Source organism: Eucyclogobius newberryi, unplaced genomic scaffold (assembly GCF_026437365.1).
Source record: "Eucyclogobius newberryi isolate DKJ021-1_F unplaced genomic scaffold, fEucNew1.0.hap1 SCAF_11, whole genome shotgun sequence".
Lineage (NCBI taxonomy): Eukaryota > Metazoa > Chordata > Actinopteri > Gobiiformes > Gobiidae > Eucyclogobius > Eucyclogobius newberryi.
In genome coordinates, this window is record NW_027315735.1 from 23,029,971 (window position 1) to 23,050,093 (window position 20,123).

The 20,123-nt window shown below is 41.5% G+C and overlaps 3 protein-coding genes across 4 annotated transcripts; all 3 read left to right on the forward strand.

Moving 5' to 3' along the window:
* Positions 1-1,436: 1,436 nt before the first annotated feature.
* nsd1a (nuclear receptor binding SET domain protein 1a) lies at positions 1,437-14,069 on the forward strand. The gene is made up of 22 exons (XM_072432273.1): positions 1,437-1,821; positions 2,316-3,151; positions 3,277-3,418; positions 3,495-3,667; positions 3,748-5,362; positions 5,440-5,534; positions 5,621-5,792; positions 5,861-5,958; positions 6,380-6,556; positions 6,650-6,730; positions 6,804-6,927; positions 7,009-7,209; positions 7,931-8,110; positions 8,267-8,423; positions 8,502-8,707; positions 8,783-8,895; positions 8,987-9,256; positions 9,341-9,457; positions 9,539-9,680; positions 10,239-10,345; positions 10,420-10,618; positions 11,665-14,069. Exons 2-22 carry the CDS (start codon positions 2,333-2,335, stop codon positions 12,393-12,395), a joined length of 5,919 nt encoding a protein of 1,972 aa, XP_072288374.1. The 5' UTR covers positions 1,437-1,821; positions 2,316-2,332; the 3' UTR covers positions 12,396-14,069.
* Positions 14,070-14,557: 488 nt separating this feature from the next.
* Positions 14,558-18,225, forward strand: slu7 (SLU7 homolog, splicing factor). The gene is made up of 14 exons (XM_072438913.1): positions 14,558-14,758; positions 14,845-14,998; positions 15,381-15,461; positions 15,547-15,711; positions 15,798-15,863; positions 15,950-16,081; positions 16,171-16,268; positions 16,343-16,410; positions 16,795-16,934; positions 17,021-17,182; positions 17,263-17,364; positions 17,440-17,517; positions 17,594-17,713; positions 17,793-18,225. The coding sequence occupies exons 1-14, from the start codon at positions 14,592-14,594 to the stop codon at positions 17,970-17,972; spliced, it is 1,713 nt and encodes a 570-aa protein (XP_072295014.1). The 5' UTR covers positions 14,558-14,591; the 3' UTR covers positions 17,973-18,225.
* A 294-nt stretch (positions 18,226-18,519) lies between these two features.
* On the forward strand, positions 18,520-19,940 carry c1qtnf2 (C1q and TNF related 2). Of its 2 annotated transcripts, none has more exons than XM_072433505.1 (3): positions 18,520-18,670; positions 18,962-19,216; positions 19,283-19,940. In XM_072433505.1, the coding sequence occupies exons 1-3, from the start codon at positions 18,643-18,645 to the stop codon at positions 19,924-19,926; spliced, it is 927 nt and encodes a 308-aa protein (XP_072289606.1). In that variant the 5' UTR covers positions 18,520-18,642; the 3' UTR covers positions 19,927-19,940. The 2 variants fall into 2 exon arrangements, with proteins under 2 accessions (XP_072289606.1, XP_072289614.1); XM_072433513.1 differs by having other exon boundaries at positions 18,554-18,670; positions 19,072-19,216.
* The last annotated feature ends 183 nt before the right edge of the window (positions 19,941-20,123 follow it).

A 20,123-nucleotide genomic window follows, 5' to 3' on the forward strand; every position in this document is an offset into this window, starting at 1 on the left:
AAAACGACTTTCTTTTGATATAAGTTTAAAACGCATCTGAATTGTAGACTAATTTGTGTCCTCATGGCAATGACCAGACCGATGTGTTAAACAAATCCTTTCTCTGAGTGTTGAAATTGTTCTGCCCTGGAGGGTACGTCACCCGCTTGAATCCATGGAAGTTGTATTTGCTTTACCTTGAATGTTCGCCAGTATGGCATTAAACTTGTCTCCGTGAAGATAAGCCATCATCCAAGTAACTGGTCAGATCTGTGAAGAGGCGATCTGGCTCACGGCAAGAATTACATCTATTTTTGAAGAATATTTGAGCAGTAATAACTTGTTTACTGAATGCTTGATAGACTAATGTCAGTGAACAGAACCTAGTCTTAGCTCAACAGCTCCGTACACTATTTGTTCTTTTTTTGAGGATTATGTTCTAATAAGTGTTTTCAAATGCAAGATGTGTTTTTCAAATAAACACTTTCCCATATTTATTACATACAACTGTTGAAAATGTCATGCTATTGTAAGCCCGTTAAATATAACTGGTCCACTCTGCCCTAACACGGTAAGTGACAGTCTATTCAGTCCAGGTCAGCAGAAAAGGTATGAGGTGTCATTTTGTTGTCCACGTACAAGGAATAATTTAATTTGCGTGATTTGCAAATGAAACAAGAGTACGCTCAATTTGAGAAGCACACGTGTGAAATGTGTTTGTATCACGGATGTACTGGTTTGTATGCAAAACCCAGAGAAAAGAACAATGGCACGTGCTTCTGTCTATGGCCACTAGAGGGATTGTGTAATCTTTACTTGAACATAACAGGCCTGACATTGGCATAAACTGCTGTTAGTGGAAATTCCGTTAGTGTTTTGTCTCTTATGCCCACCTAAGCCCATCTTAAACCAGGGAGGCCATAAATGTGATATTAACTGTTCATCCTCTCCAAAGCTAAACGCATGATGTGTTCAAGGCTCCTCAGGCCTTTTGTCCTCTGCGGTGTCAGTGCGTGAGGCCTGTCCACGAAACCTCGACAGTGATCTAAACCTGCCACACACTTAAGGCTCTTACGGCTCAGTGAGGAGTCTTTCCTTGGATCCATTCACTCTCACGGTTCACTCGCGTTTAAAGAGAACGGGGAGGAATCAACATGGCGCACGCGGGGGGAGCCCGTGCGTTCATCACTCATGTCGTTTCCTTGTTGTCTAGTGTGTAACCTTCTCCGCTGCCTCACGCGCGGCCCGTAAAACTCTCACGGTGGAAACGGTGCATCACAAAACACGTACTCGTTCACGCGTTATCACCGTGTTGTTATTGTCTATTGGCTTTTTTTGGTTTTTGGCGGTGGAGATTATAGAAACTTCACCTGGACGTGCCTGTCCTCGCGCGCGCGGACGTGGATGTGTACGTGGGTGCGTGCTCCGGCGCGCGTGAGGAGGTTAGTGTCAGGCCCTCTGCAGACGGGGGGTTGGGTACGAGCTGTGCCGATTGGCTGCTGCTCACCAACACAGTCTGGGCTTGTTTTAACATAACCAGGGGCACCTCGATAGTAAGCAAAATAATGAAGTAAATAAGCCGCCGGACTGTCAGAAGATCCGTCATGACACACTGAATTTTGTCGCTGTCTGACGTGCCGGCAACATGGATTTTTCACTGCTTATTTGCCATTTAAGGTGACAGTTTTTTCCAGAGGGCCGCAGAGAATGAGAGCTGTGCCTTGGCCTACTGCTGCTGCGACTGGGATTGTACAGATCGGCTTTCACAAACCGAGGAAAAACACTCGCGTTGTGCTGTGTGTTAAAGCCGCGGTTGGGTCCACAGTGGCCGGCGTGAGAATGGTGAGTTTTGTCCGTTGTTTACACGTGTTGGCGCCGGGTTAACCTTTTGTGGGTGAAATGTAGCGTGTGTCGGTTGTATGGCCGTATTATTGTGTAAGCCTCTCACTGTTCCTGTGATGGCTCAGTGTCACCTCCTCCACCAAACGCACTCCTCTGCTTTATTGTAGTGGACAGAGACCGCCATGACCCGCAACCACAAGACAAAGGGCACTATCTCTGACACTTTCTCATTGAAACGTGTCCAAACCACCAGCACTTGTGTATTTTGAGCCCACCGGCCTGTTATAGGAAGCCACACAATGTCTGCTTTTGTGAAGCGAGCAATGGTGCGCCCGGTCTTACAGTTTATCAAACAGGAAATAATCACTGCGTCATATCCACACTTGTGTAAACTATAAGGCGACATTATGACATACAATTCCTTCATTGCCAATTAGTAATTAACTTGTTACAAAGTATTTAATGATCTAACGTGCCATTTCTTCTCTTTTTAGGACAGAAACATGACAACATGAATCAGTCTTACAGACCTGCTTTTAGGGCAGGCTCGGTCTTTGGACCTGGCCAGCCTGAGCTGAGGCCCCACAATGGTTTGATGAGCACTTCCTATGGAAACCAGTGCAGCCTTGTGAAGCGTGGGTCTGACCAGCAGGCAGGACCACTGCCCTCCTCCAGCCTCAAGCAGCCTTCTGTACTGGGCTACAATCAGTTCAACAGCGCCCACTGCTACAGCCCCTTGAGGCTGCCAGACCTGAACACTGTGGTCAATAGGACGGACCTGCAACACCGAAACCAGCTGTACTGTGCAAGCCCCATCAGTGACGAGGATGAGTTTGAGGCGCCCTCTGTACAGCTACCTCCATCTCCAGACATCCAGGATCTTGAGTCTCTTGAGAGCCTACAGGATGTACAGAGAAAAGTTTTTTCTGACAGTCCCCACAGCCTGGAGCGGTGCTCTCCCATCTCCAGTGGATATCTACATTTTGGATCTACACTCTTCGACACTAGTGACTTTAAGGAGGACGAGTTGGGAGAACACAGCAGTAATGAGGACTTCACTCCTTTCAGTTTTTCTCCAAAGTTGTCAGAGGAATGTCTTATGAGTGACTCTAAGAACACATGCAGCTCTGGAGCTGACAAACGAACATTTAAACCTATTTTTAACCTGATGTCAAAAACAATATCTGAACTGAACCCCACTCTAAGCCCCAGTGCATTGCCTGAAATCATTATGAGAGACGAATGGAGCGTGGGGAAAGAGTCTGAAAGTGGAGAAGTAAGCGCTCTGCCCAAGGATAGCTGGGTCTCTTTGTCAGGAACAAATTCAAATGTAAGTCTGATTCAAACATTCTACTTTACAGTTTATTTACTTTTAAATGCAATCATAAATATTGTATTTCTAAAAGTGATCATGTAATATAAATGTTATTAACTTGTTGTTAATCCTATGATCAGCCCAACAGCCCCCAAAAAGACTTATTTCCCTCGGGTGAATTATTGGAGGGAGATTTTGTGTGGGCCAAGTTCAACAAGAGGCCCTGGTGGCCCTGCCAAATAATCTGTCATCCCGTCCAGGGAGTCCACACCAAGATGAAGGGTAAGTCTACGTCATGAAAACATGTAAACAAACTATTATATCATGCATATATATCTATAAAGACGTGTTTTTCCAGTTCCCAGTCCGCGTCCTTGTCGAATGTACTATCTACAGACAATTGGAGACGTTGTGGAATCTGCTTGGATCTTGGAGAGCGTTGTTGTCCCTTTTGAAAGTGGCCATCAGTTTGAAGACAGTCTGGTTCTCAAAAGGAGAGGAAAGCAAAAAGAAAAAGACTACAAGTATAAGGTGGATTGATTTAACACTCTCTTATTTTAATTCTAACCAACCGAATCTTACTGTGTTTTTTTGGGGGGGGGCATTTGCAGATACCTAAAATCTATCAAAATGCTTGGGAAATCAGTGTGTCTAAAGCTGAGGAGCTGCTTCATGGTGGACAACACAACATTGAAAGTGTCCGGCCAACATCCCCGAAGAACAAAAACCCGTCTCCAAGTCCTGGACTACAGTCGATAGAGCAGCGCTTAACTCAGGACCACACACTCTCTCCCAGCCGTGAGGTATATAGAGAAAATAAAAGGCATCACAGTAAACAGCCTTTACCAAATGGAATCAAAAACAACAATGCTGTTAAAAGGAAAAAGAAATGCCTGTCAGATATATTTGGCCATATGGTTGGTGGCTCAAAGAAACAATTTTCAACAACGTGCGCACTGCAGGACGAGGACTCGCCGTATGCCGACCTGGATTCCGTCCCGATCCTGCACCGTCCTAAACGTACAGACCTGTCCCAAGGTGTCGACCTGTCTCTGACCAGTAGACACGATTCAGCAAAAACAACGTCCATGTACTCAAAAAGCTCTACTGATTCCTCAAAAATGTCAGCGTCGCAGACTGAAGAGAGATCGGACGTAACCTCGACATCAAAACATCTGCGCAGTTTCCCAGCCAGCAGCCGTTTAATGACAAAGGCGTTAAAGGCAGAAGAAGACACTGGCCCCAATGCACTGGCAACCAAATTCACCTCAGCGGAAGTCCACACTGAACGCAGCGCAAGTGAATCCACCACGGACGCTTCAGTTGCGAATGAAACGTCTCCTGGTAAACCGTCTTTGTCCGGCGCTCCCAGTCCTGTGAAACGGAGGGCGAGAAAGCCAGACAAGAAAAAAATTCACAACGGTTTATGCAAGGAATTAAGGACTTACGATTGCACTAATGAGTTACTTCCTGATGTGGAGGTTAAGACAGAAAACATTGCCTCAGAAATATCAACATCTCCTCCACGGTCACCGATGGAGGCTTTTCAAAACGTCAAGGAGCTGAAGTTTAAATCCATCGCGACGGAAGAGGAAAAAGACTCAGACGAGAGCGCGTTCCAACCTGAACCCAATTATCAATTCAGTACTTTTCTGATGCTTCTTAAAGACATGCACGACACCAGGAAAAAGGAGGGGAAGCCGCTATCTCTTCCAACATCTCCAGTTCTGATCAAAGAGGAACCGATGTCAATAAACACAACTACGGAAACCACTCAAGTGAAAGGTCCCTGTGAAATTTCCACACAAAATGCAGCTACAATTGTGATCACAACAGAAAAAAAGGATCACTCTTTGTCAAATAAGAGCGTCTGTCCTGTGAAAACGGATTCGGCTAAAAGTGACGATGTTCCCGCTCACTCAGAAGCGACAGAGAAACAGCGCAGAAAACAAAGGCTTCCTGCAAAGTTGAGGGTCAGTTTACCTCGTCTTTCCCCGCATCTTACAAACTTGGCCTTTGGGAGACAGTTGATCATGAGTCCAGCGCAATTAAATGAGGAAACGTCAGGCGATCAGTGCAAAATCTCAGTGTTAGAGGAGGAAGAGTCAAAGATGAACTGTCACAAAGAGGTTAAAGGACAGCCTAGAGTAAATGGAACACACTCTGATTTGGATGTACAAAATAATGGCCCCCTCGAGCAAAATTGCTCAGAACCCAGGCTACCTGGTAAGCTGAAAGACAAACTCACTGTGCCTTGATTAAAAAAGAAAAATAATGCTAATTCATACTTTATGTTTTGGCAGGCCTTAGAAAACCCACTAAAAGGCTCATGGTGTCTTCTGAAGCGCATGGGCAAATAAATGAATCAAAAAAGAAATCAAAACAGGAATTATGTGAGGTAACTCAAGTCAGCTTGATACTACAATAAATAAGTATAAGTGTACATTTATTACAATGTTAAATAACTGTTTCTATTTGTTATAGAGCTCAAATGTAAGCACTGTATCTGATGTGTCTGTCTCCACGTCTCCTGCTCCTCGAGACAAAACACCACTTCAGGCTGAGACTCCCAAAACACTGTGTGCACCTTCAGTAAAAACACAAGCCTCTGTGGATACAAAGACGGCAGCTGAAAACAATCTACCTCCTGAATCCGGTAATAAACAATAGTGACGCTAACGTGATTAGAAAATTCAGTTGATTAACATAAATGTTTTATCCCAGCGTCTGCACTGCAACAAAGAAAGAGGCCGAGGAAAGTCTCGCACCAGGTGCTTGAATGTACCATAGAAGAAGTGTCTGTCGCGTCGACACAAAAGCTGGTAAGTTGAGACTCAAGGTTATTGTGAAATATTTGAAATTATTTGTCCTTTTCTTAAAAGTAGAGAAAATCCACCTCACCGTTGAAAAAGACACAATCATAGAGGCGATATTTCCTCAAAGGTGTAACCAAAGGGTGCTGCTTGTCCTGGTTTGGGCCCTGTTTGAGTCCTAATGTACAGTAGATTTAGTTTGGTCCCGTTCTCATCCTCTATTAGTCCTGGTCTAGTCCAGGTTTAGTTCCAGGTTTACCCCCATTTTCAGGTGGTGATTGTGCAAATGTGGATGCACGCTTAGAGTTCATTGCTGTAAATAACTAACTATTGTAAGGTGTTTTTTCTATACATGTGTTTGATTTTAAAATTAAATGTTAAATGCTTTATAGAATTGCACTATGAACATAATATAACATATTTTCTGTAGGTTAGGACTGTGAACAGGGAACCATCTTTGCCCAAAACACCCCAAAAATTAAAACCTGATGAGAAGAAGAGCACAGTACAGCTCTGTCCCTCCAGCCCCAGAGCAAAGCCTGTGATACCAAAATCAGAGACCGACACATACAGCACAATTACCTCCAATTCAAACTCCAAAGATGAGGTTTGCCTTTTACTCTCATGTACATTGGATAGATAATAATATATAGAAGGCATTCTTGCTAAAAAAAAAAAGTATGTTTTTTTGGGGCTACAGGCATTGCACGACAGTCCGTCCTCTCAGGCCGATGGAAAAGGAAAAGTAGGCGGTGCAGCTTTAAAAGAGAGTGTTTGTCAGGTATGCTGGTATTTCACTATCACAGATCATTAAGTCATTATACAACTCTAATTACAAATGTATGGTTTTGTAGATTTGTGAAGAGCCTGGAGACCTGCTGAACTGTGATGGCCACTGTTACGGAGCTTTTCATCTCCAGTGTATTGGACTGTCTGCTGCTCCCAAGGACAAGTTTGTTTGTGGTGAATGCAAAACCGGTGGGTCGATGAATCCGTATATACTTTGTCAGACTGTACAAATGCGAATTGGTTAAAACAATACCTCTTGCGCACTTTCAGGGGCCCACGCGTGCTTTGCGTGTAAAAGGTCGGGTGATGGAGTAAAGCGGTGCATGATACCCCTTTGTGGGAAGTTCTACCACACAGACTGCATAATGGCCTTCTCCGCCACTCAGCCCAATAACAAAGGCATCCGCTGCCCTCTCCACGTCTGTCTGTCCTGCCACATCGCCAACCCTCTCAACATGGGCAACTCCAAAAGTACAGGTACGCTGTTTAGTCTCTGATTTGAGTTTATAAGCCTTGCAAATGAAAATGGAAGTATGTTAGGTCTATTACTATTTTATATCAATATTATTTAGCTTCTGATGAATAGGATAACATCTTGAATTTCTGTGGGTGACTTATACAAATGTAAGAAAAACTGTATCGCAAGAGTTTCATCAAGTAATGTGTAAAAATGCCAAGATTGCACATACGTATTTGGAAAATTATTCTGAAAAATGGATAGAGCCAGGTTTATATTTCTTGTTTCCCTTTGCTGACATTTTAAATACAAAAAACATGCCAATTTGATTTTGTATATTTTATGTAGCATTTTATTTACGGTAACTGAAAATTTGTGTAAAAATTCAACATTTCTTTGAGTTAAATATCAACAAACACGCTCAAAATCTGGTCAAGTACAAGATCGTACAGTTTGTGAACTTCATGTATCTACGGGAGAAAAGTGCATTTGGAGAAACCAGTCAACAACAATGTCCCAAGTGGATTCAATGAAATAATAAAACATCTTCAGGTGCAGAATGGACAATATTGTTGTTTCCTGGTGAAAGTTCAAGTGCTCAGAGATCAAACAGATCAAATAACAGTGCGCTACAAGAGTTATACCCGTAGTGTCTCGCCTTTAAACACCAGTTGCTCTTGTTTAGCATTTATATAGTGATGTTATTGTTGCATTTTTCCATCTTTTGTCTTCCAGGTCGATTACTAAAATGTGTCCGCTGTCCTGTGGCCTATCACGCCAATGACAACTGTTTGGCTGCTGGAAGTTTAATGCTGGCAAACAACAGCTTCCTCTGTCCAAACCATTTCAGTCCTCGCAAAGGCTGCAAGAACCATGAGCACATCAATGTGAGCTGGTGCTTTGTCTGCTCTGAAGGTCAGTTTTGCTTTGTATAATCACAATTGTGCACTGCATTTATTTTGTAGCGCTTTTAATTCAGTAGATATTTCACCTGCTGTAGAAATATAATGACGATAAGTTGATTTTGCATAATATTTCTTAATTTGAGTGCGGTACGTGTGGTTTTTGCAGGAGGCAGTCTTCTGTGCTGTGAATCGTGTCCCGCTGCTTTCCACCAAGAGTGTTTAAATATCGAGATGCCCCAGGGCAGCTGGTTCTGCAACGACTGTAAAGCGGGAAAAAGACCCAGAATAAAGGACATACTCTGGGTCAAATGGGGACGCTACAGGTACAGACACAACTTTGTTCTTATATTCGCTGAGATCGCACATCACCAGACGGTAAAACCTCATCTTGTGCCGTTTAGGTGGTGGCCCGCTGAAGTCTGCCTCACAAAAGATGTCCCAAATAACATAATGAAAATGAAGCATGACGTTGGCGAGTTCCCAGTGCAGTTTTTCGGCTCAAAAGACTTTGTGTGGACGTATCAGGCACGCGTTTTCCCCTACATGGAGGGCGACACACATAACATTGAGAAAATGGGCAAGGGAACTGATGTGGTGTACAAATCCGGTAAGTTACTAAATCTATTCAAATCTTTTCTTTCATTGGGGAATAGTAATTCAAATAATTTGCATTTGTTTTCAGCCCTCACAAACGCAGCAGAAAGATTCAAAGAACTTCAGACCGAAAAGGAAATGAAACAGCTTCAGGAGGATAGAAAGAATGACAAGAAACCACCACCATATAAGCTGATAAAGGTAACATTTATTTATTTTCTCAACAATTCCCTGGTAAATCAATACTATTATGTTGGGAAATCACAATCCCCAATCGTATTTGAATCCTTAGGCCAACAAGCCAATTGGTAAAGTCCAAATCATCACCGCTGACCTGTCGGAAATACCACGCTGTAACTGCAAAGCTTCAGATGAGAATCCTTGCGGCCCGGACTCGGAGTGCATCAATCGGATGCTGTTGTATGAGTGCCACCCTCAGGTCTGTGCAGCGGGAGAGAAGTGTCAAAATCAGGCTTTCACCAAACGGGAATACACACAAGTGGAGATATTCAGGACACTTTCTCGTGGCTGGGGTTTGCGTGGTGTGTCGGACATTAAAAAGGTATGTTAAAATGTGAAAAATACGTCAGTTTTTATCATGTTTATTTTGTAGTAGTTGTAATGTTGTTTAAAAATCACATCATAGGGAGCTTTTGTGAGTGAATATGTTGGGGAGATGATCGATGAGGAAGAGTGCCGGGCGCGGGTCAGACACGCACAAGAGAATGACATCTGCAACTTCTACATGCTTACACTGGACAAGGTCAGTCTGATGCAGCTAAAAGGCAAACCACAGACTTTGAAACTGAAAATAAATACTGATACTTATTACATTTGTGCACAGGATCGAGTCATTGATGCAGGGCCTAAAGGAAATGAGGCTCGGTTCATGAACCACAGCTGTCAGCCCAACTGTGAGACTCAGAAGTGGACTGTGAACGGGGACACGCGGGTGGGATTGTTTGCACTTCAAGATGTTCCAAAAGGTACTTTTGTAGGGGCCCAGTTCAAGAAGTACACAATTTTGTTACTTAAGTAAAAGTACTGATACAGGAGCACAAATGTTAAAGTGTCACATGTAAAAATGTACTTACAATGATTTCACGCTGATTTTTTAACTATTGAAGAAGGAAATGTGGTGATTGTCCTTACCTTTATTTGCATATTTTTTAAAGTCTTAAACTCAAAAGCTTTTGGCAAGATGTCACCATAAACACGCTAAAGATAATTTAATAACCCCTCAAACCACGCAGAAAGAACTTTTAATTTTTCAGTTAAAAAATGTAGTGAAATAAAAGTAAACAGCATCCAATGAAAAAAAAAGAAGGAAAAAATTTTCACATTGCAACTTTATTATTTCTTGATGATTATTTTGTAATATAAATTCATATTTTGTGTAATTAATCAGTATCAGTCAATTATGGCTATGAACATCCAGTTTTAGAGCCCCCTAGTGGCTGGTGGGGCCTATGCATGTAAACAGGCTGCTTATGTCAGAAAACTGTACTGATTGATGGATTAATTGAATAACGCATATATTACAGGTGTGGAGTTGACTTTCAACTACAACTTGGAATGTCTCGGCAATGGGAAAACTGTCTGTAAATGTGGAGCACCAAACTGCAGTGGCTTCTTAGGGGTCCGCCCAAAGGTAAGAGGATTGTCATTTTTAAGACTTATCTGAACAATATGCAGTGTGTTGAGATAATTGTTATTCGTGTGTAGAACCAACCATCAGCTGAAAAAATCAAACTGAAAGAAGGGAAAAGGAGGGCGTACATGAAGAAGAAGCAGGAAGTGAAGAAGGAGAGAGAAGACGACTGTTTCAGCTGCGGCGATGGAGGGCAGCTCGTGTCCTGTAAGAAACCAGGCTGCCCCAAAGTCTACCACGCAGACTGTCTCAACCTGGCCAAGAGACCTGCAGGCAAGTCCACCTCTCTAGATGAACGTATTGACAAATTGCAGCTAGAATTTTAATTTTAGTTTGATACTAAAGACTGGAATTGTGGGGAAAGTGATGCATAGTTAAGTTAAAGCTGCACTCTGTAACTTTGGTGGAGGGTCATTGATCCTTTTTTCTGCCAACACAAAGCAATGAGCACAGCTCTAATTGGAAAAGTATTGTTTTATTTGACCACCTGTCCTTCTTTTGGTTGTCCTGCACAGCCAATGAGGCCCTTGTCCCATTTATAAAAATAATTGTCCATCTTTTTCAGGGATTTTACATTACTTCAATAAAACATGAAATTTAGATACTTTCTTGGAAATAAATCAATACTTTTTGGGTGCGCTGGCTTTTAGGGTCGTAATAATTGTATTGTCGTATTGATTTTCCAGCCTCACTATGTGAATTATGACCAATTCAAGAACCGTTTTGGAGCATATGCAGTAGATTCTGTTTCTCGAGGCAGACCGTTTGTCCATTGACCATTGTTATAACTGATGAAAACTAAAAATAATTTGGTGTTATTACAGTTATTATCTGTAAGCTTAAATATCCTAAGTTCATCCCCCCTTGTCCCACTTTTGTATCTAATTTGAGTTGATCATCCTATGGGTTGGCCACTGGCTTGTCTCCATGGAGATTTGAAATGTCATCTCATTTATAAAGTGCGCTATGTTTGTTATCTTTAAAAGGACAGCTATGCATAGAAATGGGTCTCAGAACTTTGCTCATCAGGCCTTTTAGCGATGAGGAACGCTGCGCTCTGTTTAGGAAGTTTGTATTTTATCCGCACTTACATTTTCTGTTGGAATTCCACGTAAACATTTATGAACGAGACCCCAGATCTGTGACGAGGTGACCCCGCTCTCAAGAAAATTCATTGTTATTGAAGAAATGCAATAATAACAATCATGTGGAAGACACAGCTCCAAAAAAGTTACATAGTGCATCGTTTAAGTGCTTGTGTCCATTTTATCTCGTTAAAAATATGATAGGAAAACATTAACGACGATCTCTTGTTTTAGGACGGTGGGAATGTCCCTGGCATCAGTGCGACGTGTGCGGTAAAGAAGCCTCCTTGTATTGCGAAATGTGCCCCACCTCGTTCTGCAAGCCGCACTCGGAAGGCATGCTATTCATCTCCAAACTGGACGGGAAGTTGTCCTGCAGCGAACACGACCCGTGTGGGCCAGACCCGCTCGAGCCGGGGGAAATACGCGAGTACGCCCCGGACGCGACCCTTTCAAAACCCACGGCCGCGAACGCACTCCACAACAAACCCTCGGCCGTTCCGAACTTGAAAAAAGCGACGTCCTCAACACAAGCCGTCAAACTGTCCGTCCAGTCCGAGCACAACCCTCCGCCGCGGCTTTACATCAACACAAAAACTGCTACCTCCAGCTTTGTTCCCAGCAGCAGAGTCTACCTCACAGACGGGACTGATGGATGCTCCAGCTCATCCTCCTCGAGAGGCAGGGAGGACGGCGAGGTGGAGGATGGAGAGGTGTGTAGTATTCAAGTGGAGGAGATTGATGAGGAGGATGATGATGATGATGACGAAGATGACGACGACGATGATGACGATGATGATGATGACTCGGAGGAGGAGGTGGAGATTGTGGTGGATGAGGGGGACGACTTGGAGCTGAGTGAAGGAGAGTTCAACACTTGGGCTGGTGAAGAAGGGGAAGATGAAGATGTTGAGGAGGATGAAGAGGTAGAAGTCTGGGAGTCGGATGAAGACGCTGATAGTTGACGAGTGAGAATGGGAAAGAAAGAACACATGTGTACTGTTACAAATTGTTTTTAAAAATGCACTATTCTTAAAAAAAAATTAAATAATCAAGAATTACAACAACCAACAAATGATCCTAACATAATCAACATAGAACTGTTAAATCCTGCAATTATCAACACGGAGGACTGTAAAAATAATGAAAAAGTAGTGAGGGACAGTTAGTAGTTTACATATTTAATGTAAATTAGCCTCAATTACAAAGATTACCTTATCATGTACTTGAAACAAATTCAAATGACCTCAAAGATGAACTGCACTGTAGGAAATGGAGCATTTGTAATTTTTTTAAAATGAGCGTCACATTTGAGTGCTCCTCATTCTTACTGCCTTCTCATCCCAGGGCTGCAGGACTGACACTGGGGCATGGGCGTCGGACCCATTCATAAACTTTTCACTGCAGGTGCTCGTCACTATGAAATCTGACCTTCACTATGCTGTTGTTTCCCTGTCTCCCTGTCTATTTGCTGATAGTGTAAACAGTCATGAATCTCACTCTTTTAAGTGAATTCTTCAGTTGCTCCCTGCGCAGTATGCGCCAAAGCAGAAGAAACATAGCGCTTTCTTTCAATAGAGACAGCCTGACCTCCGCTAAACAAGAGGAGATTTTTAGCTATTTCCGGGATCATTTAGATAAAAAGCGCCAAAATTTCGACTTGTTAATGACGTTAAATACAGCAGATAAATTTACCTTGAGTAAATTTATCTGCTGTCTAACTAGCCATCGATAACAGCGGCGCACAGACTTTTCAGATTGTTTAATTCACATGTCTGAATGACTAAATCAGACCTGTATTCACTTAACTTTAGCGTTAGTTTACTCGGTTATTTGAATGAGAAGGGGCAGAACAGCAGCAGAAGAAGACGGGATTTAGATTGAAGAATATAAATTAATTTAATTGATCACAAAGTTATTAAATAAATGAGTTCAGCTGTATCTGACTGAAGCATCAGCAGTATTATTTTCTATCATGTAAGGTTCTGAATTTAAAGGTGTACGGTGTAACTCTTTTGATTGAAGTGCTTGTCTACTTTGAACAGACCCCTTGCCCAGAATGTTATATGGCATATGATATCTCCATGGAAACAAGCATTGGCCCCTTCAGTCCCAGTTACTGGTCAGATCTGTGGAAAAGTGATCCTGTTCACAGTAAGAATGCAGATTTGTCTAAGATATACCTTTACTGTTTTAGTGGAACATTCCAGGCAAAGCAATAACAAGTACGGGACCCCTACCAGAAAAGTTACATAGTGCACCTTGAATATAAACATGATTCATCTTTTTCTATTCTGCTCAGAAGGCTCCATAAAAGTCTGCACAGCATAGGTTAAATAGAGTAGGCCATTTACATTTAGTTGTGGACCTGAGGTTTAGTCTTCAGACTAAAGACTAAAAGTCTTGTTTTACTCACACTTTTGCAGCTGTAGCTGCACACACACACACACACACTTTTGAAATGGTTGTGACGCCCATGTACTGGGGATGTATTATGGTGCTAAGCCTCTCTTTGTACTTCTGTAAACATGTCTATTTGTGTTTTGTGCTGATATGTTTACTGTTATTTCTCACAATATTGTTTACATTATTTTTTTCTTTTTAGGTTTTTTACTATAAAAAGTTGAAAGGTTTCTTCAGCTCAGTCTCTGGTGTGTCTTTTTTATGTTTTTACTTTCCTCATAACAAGGAATTATTGATTAATGCTTGAATGTGTAAAGTTAAAGGTCAAAAGACATATTTTTCCATAGACATGAAAATCCATTGGCGTCTGAAGAGCAGTTAAAATGTTGATAAAGCAAGTTACACAATCCGAAATTCCTGATAAATAATGTATGCCAATCCACCAGAGAGCGCACTTGTAGTTTCTCAGAACGTGAACAGGATGTGACCGGATGTGACGTACAGCTGCTGAAGTAAAATGGCGTCATAATGAACCGGACGCACGGGAAACTATCAGGAAACTAAAAACTAATTTCTGATGCGTATTTAGAGAAGGTATTTACTGGGTATTTGCTTTATTTACATCTGAAAAGTCGTTTGATTTGTAACTCAAAGGTTTTGTAGAGATACACGGCTTTACTCAGTCACAGGCGTCACTCAGTCACAGGCTTCGCTTCACAACATTAGAGTTAGACGTTTGTTGACATCAAAGCTTTGCGATGGATCAAGGGTCAAGCGTTACTGAAGAGCCCAATGCAAATTCCGAGGGCATTGTGGGCCTGGACGAGCCCAAGAAGATGACCCGAGAGGACTGGAGGAAGAAGAAGGAGCTTGAGGAGCAGAGGAAGCTGGGAAACGCTCCTGCTGAGGTCGACGAGGAGGGAAAGTAAGTGTATAGTTGTAATAAACTATACATACGTTTATAATTTTGTAAAATGTGAGTAAATCATTTAAGCGTTTCCCTTTTTTTAGGGATATCAACCCTCACATCCCCCAATACATTTCGTCAGTGCCATGGTACATCGATCCATCTAAAAGACCGACACTGAAACATCAGAGGCCACAGCCTGAGAATCAAGAGCAGTTTTCTACCATTGGAGAGTGGTACAAGAGGGGTGTACAAGATGTAAGACTGGGTGATATGACAACAACAACAAAAAATATCTGCATACTGCATCTGACCACGATTATATGATTACATTTTTTTGTTTTATTAAAATCTAATACAATAGTTGTTCAATACTAATTCCCTGAATATGAATTATACAGACTTAAATTTAGAGCCATGTAAACTAAAATAATAACCAAATTTGATCTCTAATTCAAACCTCTCAATTTGAAAGAACCAAGCTGATGATTGAAAATAAATAGCTAAATCTCGTTTTTAATTTGATGAATTGCTATGTCCTATTTTTAAGTCTGTTTGGTCAAGTACATTTCAGGAACAAAGCACCAAAGTCATTTAAAAGTATGATGCCCTCAATAACACAGCGCTATGTTGATTTCAGCATTCTATTGTTACCAAATTCCGAAAAGGATCATGTGAAAACTGCGGTGCAATGACGCACAAGAAGAAAGACTGTATGGAGGTAAGAGCAAATAGACAATATATGATTATTGATCTTCCTTGGCTGTTCACACACCTGTTGACTTCTCATAACAATATCCTTTTAGCGACCAAGAAAGGTTGGTGCGAAGTTCACAGGCACAGGCATTGCCCCTGATGAACACGGTCAACTCAATCTGGACTTGGACTACGATGGAAAACGTGATCGCTGGAATGGCTACAACCCTGAAGAGCACCAGCGCATTGTTGAAGAATATGCCAAAGTTGATCTGGTATAAGGAAAACTTTACTAAATGTGCTACAAACTTATTTTTACTGTTATTCTTGCCTTTAGTTATGGTGTTTTTTTTTATTCCAGGCTAAAAGGACACTTAAAGCCCATAAGCTCCAAGATGAGCTGGCATCAGGAAAACTTGATCAAAGTGTGAGTTGTATTGATAAAAAAAATACACAGATAAATGATCCAGTTTTGTCAAGAAGAGCAACAAAACATGTTTGTATATATTTCAGGAATATGAACATGACAGTGAAGGGGAAGATGAAGACAAATACGCAGATGACATTGATATGCCTGGGCAAAACTTTGACTCAAAGCGCAGAATTACTGTCAGGAATCTGCGTATCAGAGAAGACACGGCTAAAGTAAGAATTTTGTTTCTTCAGATTAAAAGGGGGAATCTTTTGCTGTTAAGAATGCACAGAAATTCAATCATGTGTTTTTGTCTTTCTAGTACTTGAGGAATCTGGATCCAAACTCTGCCTACTATGATCCCAAGACTCGATCTATGAGAGAAAATCCTTACTCCAACACAGGCATGAACCCAGACGAGTGAGTTAAAATGTTATCTCTTATTGTATGTAGCTTGGAATAATAGAAAACTAAAATGTATTTTATGTTTGTAGAGTCGGATATGCTGGCGACAACTTTGCCCGTCACAATGGAGACACAATAACCATGGCTCAAACACAGAGTAAGTTACAATTTCTACAGGTGCTTTGTCTCAAATGAAACCTAATGGAAACACTTGATATTCGTAAATCAGATTTAATATGCTTTTTGGAGGTATTTGGTATTAAACTAGAATGTATTGATCTTTGTTTTACATTTGATTTGTTGTATACTGTACTGCAATTTTGATTGGGCTGGGGATAGGAGGTAGGTGAAAACAGTAATTTTCAGTTACAATGTGAAATTACTCTAAGATTCATGAATCAATTAAAATATAACTGAGGGTAAGTAAATGATTAGAGAACACTTTTATTTAATCATCTGTTTTTTGGCAATGTAAAGTCTTGCACATATTTGCACGTCTTGTAAGAATATTATACTAATATTTTATAATTTTACAAATTAGTGTTTGCTTGGGAGGCTTATGAGCGAGGTTCAGAAGTCCATCTTCAGGCGGATCCCACAAAACTGGAGCTACTTCATAAATCTTTCAAAGTTAAAAAGGAGGCTTTCAAAGAGCAGCAGAGGGAGAGCATACTGGAGCGGGTATGTAAAAAAAAAAAAAAAAAAAAGATTACTGCAAGGTTGCAAAATGATAAAATATTTAACAAGTGTCTGTCTGTTGCGATCAGTATGGAGGCGAGGAGCACTTGGACGCCCCACCCAGGGAGCTGCTTTTGGCCCAAACTGAAGATTATGTGGAGTATTCCCGTCACGGTGCTGTGCTGAAGGGGCAGGAGAAGGCTGTGGCGCGCTCCAAGTATGAGGAGGATGTGCTCATCAACAACCATACTGTAAGGAAAAACATTAAACTAAAAATATAATGTTATGTGTACATATTATGGCTATTACAATACAGATTCTTTTCCCCTAGTGCATTTGGGGCTCTTACTGGAGGGACGGTTGCTGGGGATACAAGTGCTGCAACTCCATGGTCAAACAGAGTTACTGCACCGGAAATACTGGAATTTCAGTGGTACGTTTTCATTTATCTGTGTATGTAGATGTGAAAGTTTTACTCATGTGTTTTCTTCTTTGTCGGTAAACGCAGAACTCTGATTGCGTTCCATTCGAAGAAGGTCAAACCGAGCCTCTGGAAGAAGAGGAGGAAATAAAGTCTCTGCTTGAGGTGCGTTCAAAATAATGTATTTACTGAATACAAATCAGGGACTTTCTCGTTTAACACATTTATAATTAATATTCAGATGCACCGAGATAAAATGGAGAAAGAGAAAAAGAAGAAAAAGAAGAAGAAGAACAAGAAGCATGCCTCTGACAGCAGCGACTCTGAGGATGAAGAAAAGAAAAAGGAGAAACTGAAGAAGGTTTTCATCACCGAAATCATAGTAGGATTTAAATGACTTGTTACAGGTTGTTCAGTGTTTCCTCTCTGACTTTTACCAGGCTCTTGAAGCAGAAGACAAACGAGTGAAACATGTTGACGCCATAATGCAGCTGGATGAGAGGAAAAGACCGTACAACAGTCTGATGGAGGTGAAGGCGCCCACAGAGGAGGAGCTTGAAGCCTTCCGAATGAAACGCTGCCGACCAGACGATCCGATGGCATCTTTCCTCGGACAGTGACCCGTTTCTATACATAAAATAAACATAGACTTTACTAGTACATATTCTTGGATATGTTGTTTTAAAATGCCCTATTTTCAGTCCATGAAGGCTCAAGTCAAGGGACAAGCCTTCGCACGTTGTGTAACTGAAATGTAAATACGTTTGTCATAATGTTATCATTTATTTTTTCCGGAATTCAGTCATGCAACAAAGCCCTGCAGTGTTTCATGTACAGTATGTGTTTTTAATAAAAAAATCCCCCTTAGAGCCATTGCTCTGATAGTCTGTGTTGTGTTGGTATTGGCTGAATATGATCAGCTTTAGTATTTGATGTTTCCTTATCATCTCAGATCTTTGTGTTTTTTTTAGCTCTTTTCTACAGTGATTGCTGTATATTTATATTTTCTGAGTGTGACTTACATTTTTAGGACCAAATATATATATATTTTAGATTTGTAAATACTATAAGTCCTTGCATATCAGGGTCATGTAAGTTTAGGATTTTTTTAAGTTATGCAACGCTGCCTCTGACTGATTGAGTGACCTCATTGTAAAAGTATTTGTGGCTTTACACGCTCAGACAAGGGAGATGTTTAGAACTCACTGAAGCTACTCTTTAGAGGACAATTTACCAGCATTTCAGAGATTCATATTGGTGACTAGGAAAAGGTCTTTCATCCTAAATAAGATGCACATCGCCGATGTATTTTTAAATGGTGAGCCATTTTATCTATTGTTCGGGGGAATGTACTGTGCAGTCACATTTTCTTAGCCCTTGTTGACACATCACCAGTGTTTTTACATGTAGAGCGTTCCCGTTTCAACCTTTCTATAGAATAAACATAGTCATTCACACAATTCGTACAAAGAATCAAACAACACAAAGAATGGTGGATGGATTGTGCTTTCTTTTTTTTATTTTTATGTATCTACTTGTTTTAAAGTAAGGGAAATGATATGTGCCTTGTGCAAAAACTGACAGTGTTTTATTAACTTTTTCTCTACAGTTGCGGTTGTTCTGTGGATATGGGTTGCAATGATGGTTTCAGTCATTTTCTCTCAGTCAACATTCCCCAATTTAAACAACGGACGCAGCATCAATCTTGACATTTCACAGATGGCGTGGAGTCAGTCTGGACTAGTGGGACCTGGAGGTGTTCCTGGGGGCCCTGGGTCATCAGGAACCGTGGGCCCAATGGGTCGTCCTGGAGAAGATGGCCCTGATGGGAGGGATGGAGGCAAGGGAGCAAATGGGGACAGAGGTACTTACACGAAGTATGATAATCTACAGTTACTCTTTTCAGATATCAAAACCTTTGTCGTTTCAGGTGAATCTGGGAGATCTGGGAATCAGGGGAAGTCTGGTGTCAAAGGTCGCAAAGGTCCTTTTGGAAAAACCGGACCTTCTGGTCTAGGTGGGCTGCATGGAGCTCCAGGACAAATAGGGAAACAAGGAGCAAAGGGAGAGCAGGGTGAGGAAGGGGACCCAGGAGCACCAGGAGGCTGTAAGTGCGGCCGTCCTGCCCGCTCTGCCTTCTCTGTCGCAGTGACACAAAGCTCCCCTAAAGAGCATCAACCCATTCACTTCAGACGCATTCTGCTGAATGAGGGAGATCATTACAATGCCAGCACTGGAAAGTTTGTCTGTGTTATTCCTGGCGTGTATTATTTTTCATATGACATCACAATAGGTAACAAGCACCTCGCCATTGGGTTGGTTCTAAATGGACAATACAAAATCAGAACATTAGACACAATCTCAGGAAATCATGATGTTGCATCTGGATCTACCATTCTTCACCTGCAGAGCTCTGACCAGGTGTGGCTGCAGGTATACAACTCTGGACACAACGGCCTGTTCTTTGACCCTTTTTGGACTGACAGCACGTTTACTGGCTTCCTCATCTATGCTGAGCAGGACTATCTCAATGAGGCCGACAGAGAGGCCAATGCCAAAGAAAGCAGGTCATAAAAGCTCAATAATAATGATAATAATGATAATGCTAATAACATTTTTTTGAGTGACTATTGTTGTTATTATTGATTATTATTTTGAATATTTTGTGTTTATTTGCACTGCCCTGTTACCAAAACTAAACACAAGGTGGCGCAAAAGTAAACATAGCTATCGTAGATATGTTATCTTGAATATAAATGATATAAGAAAGA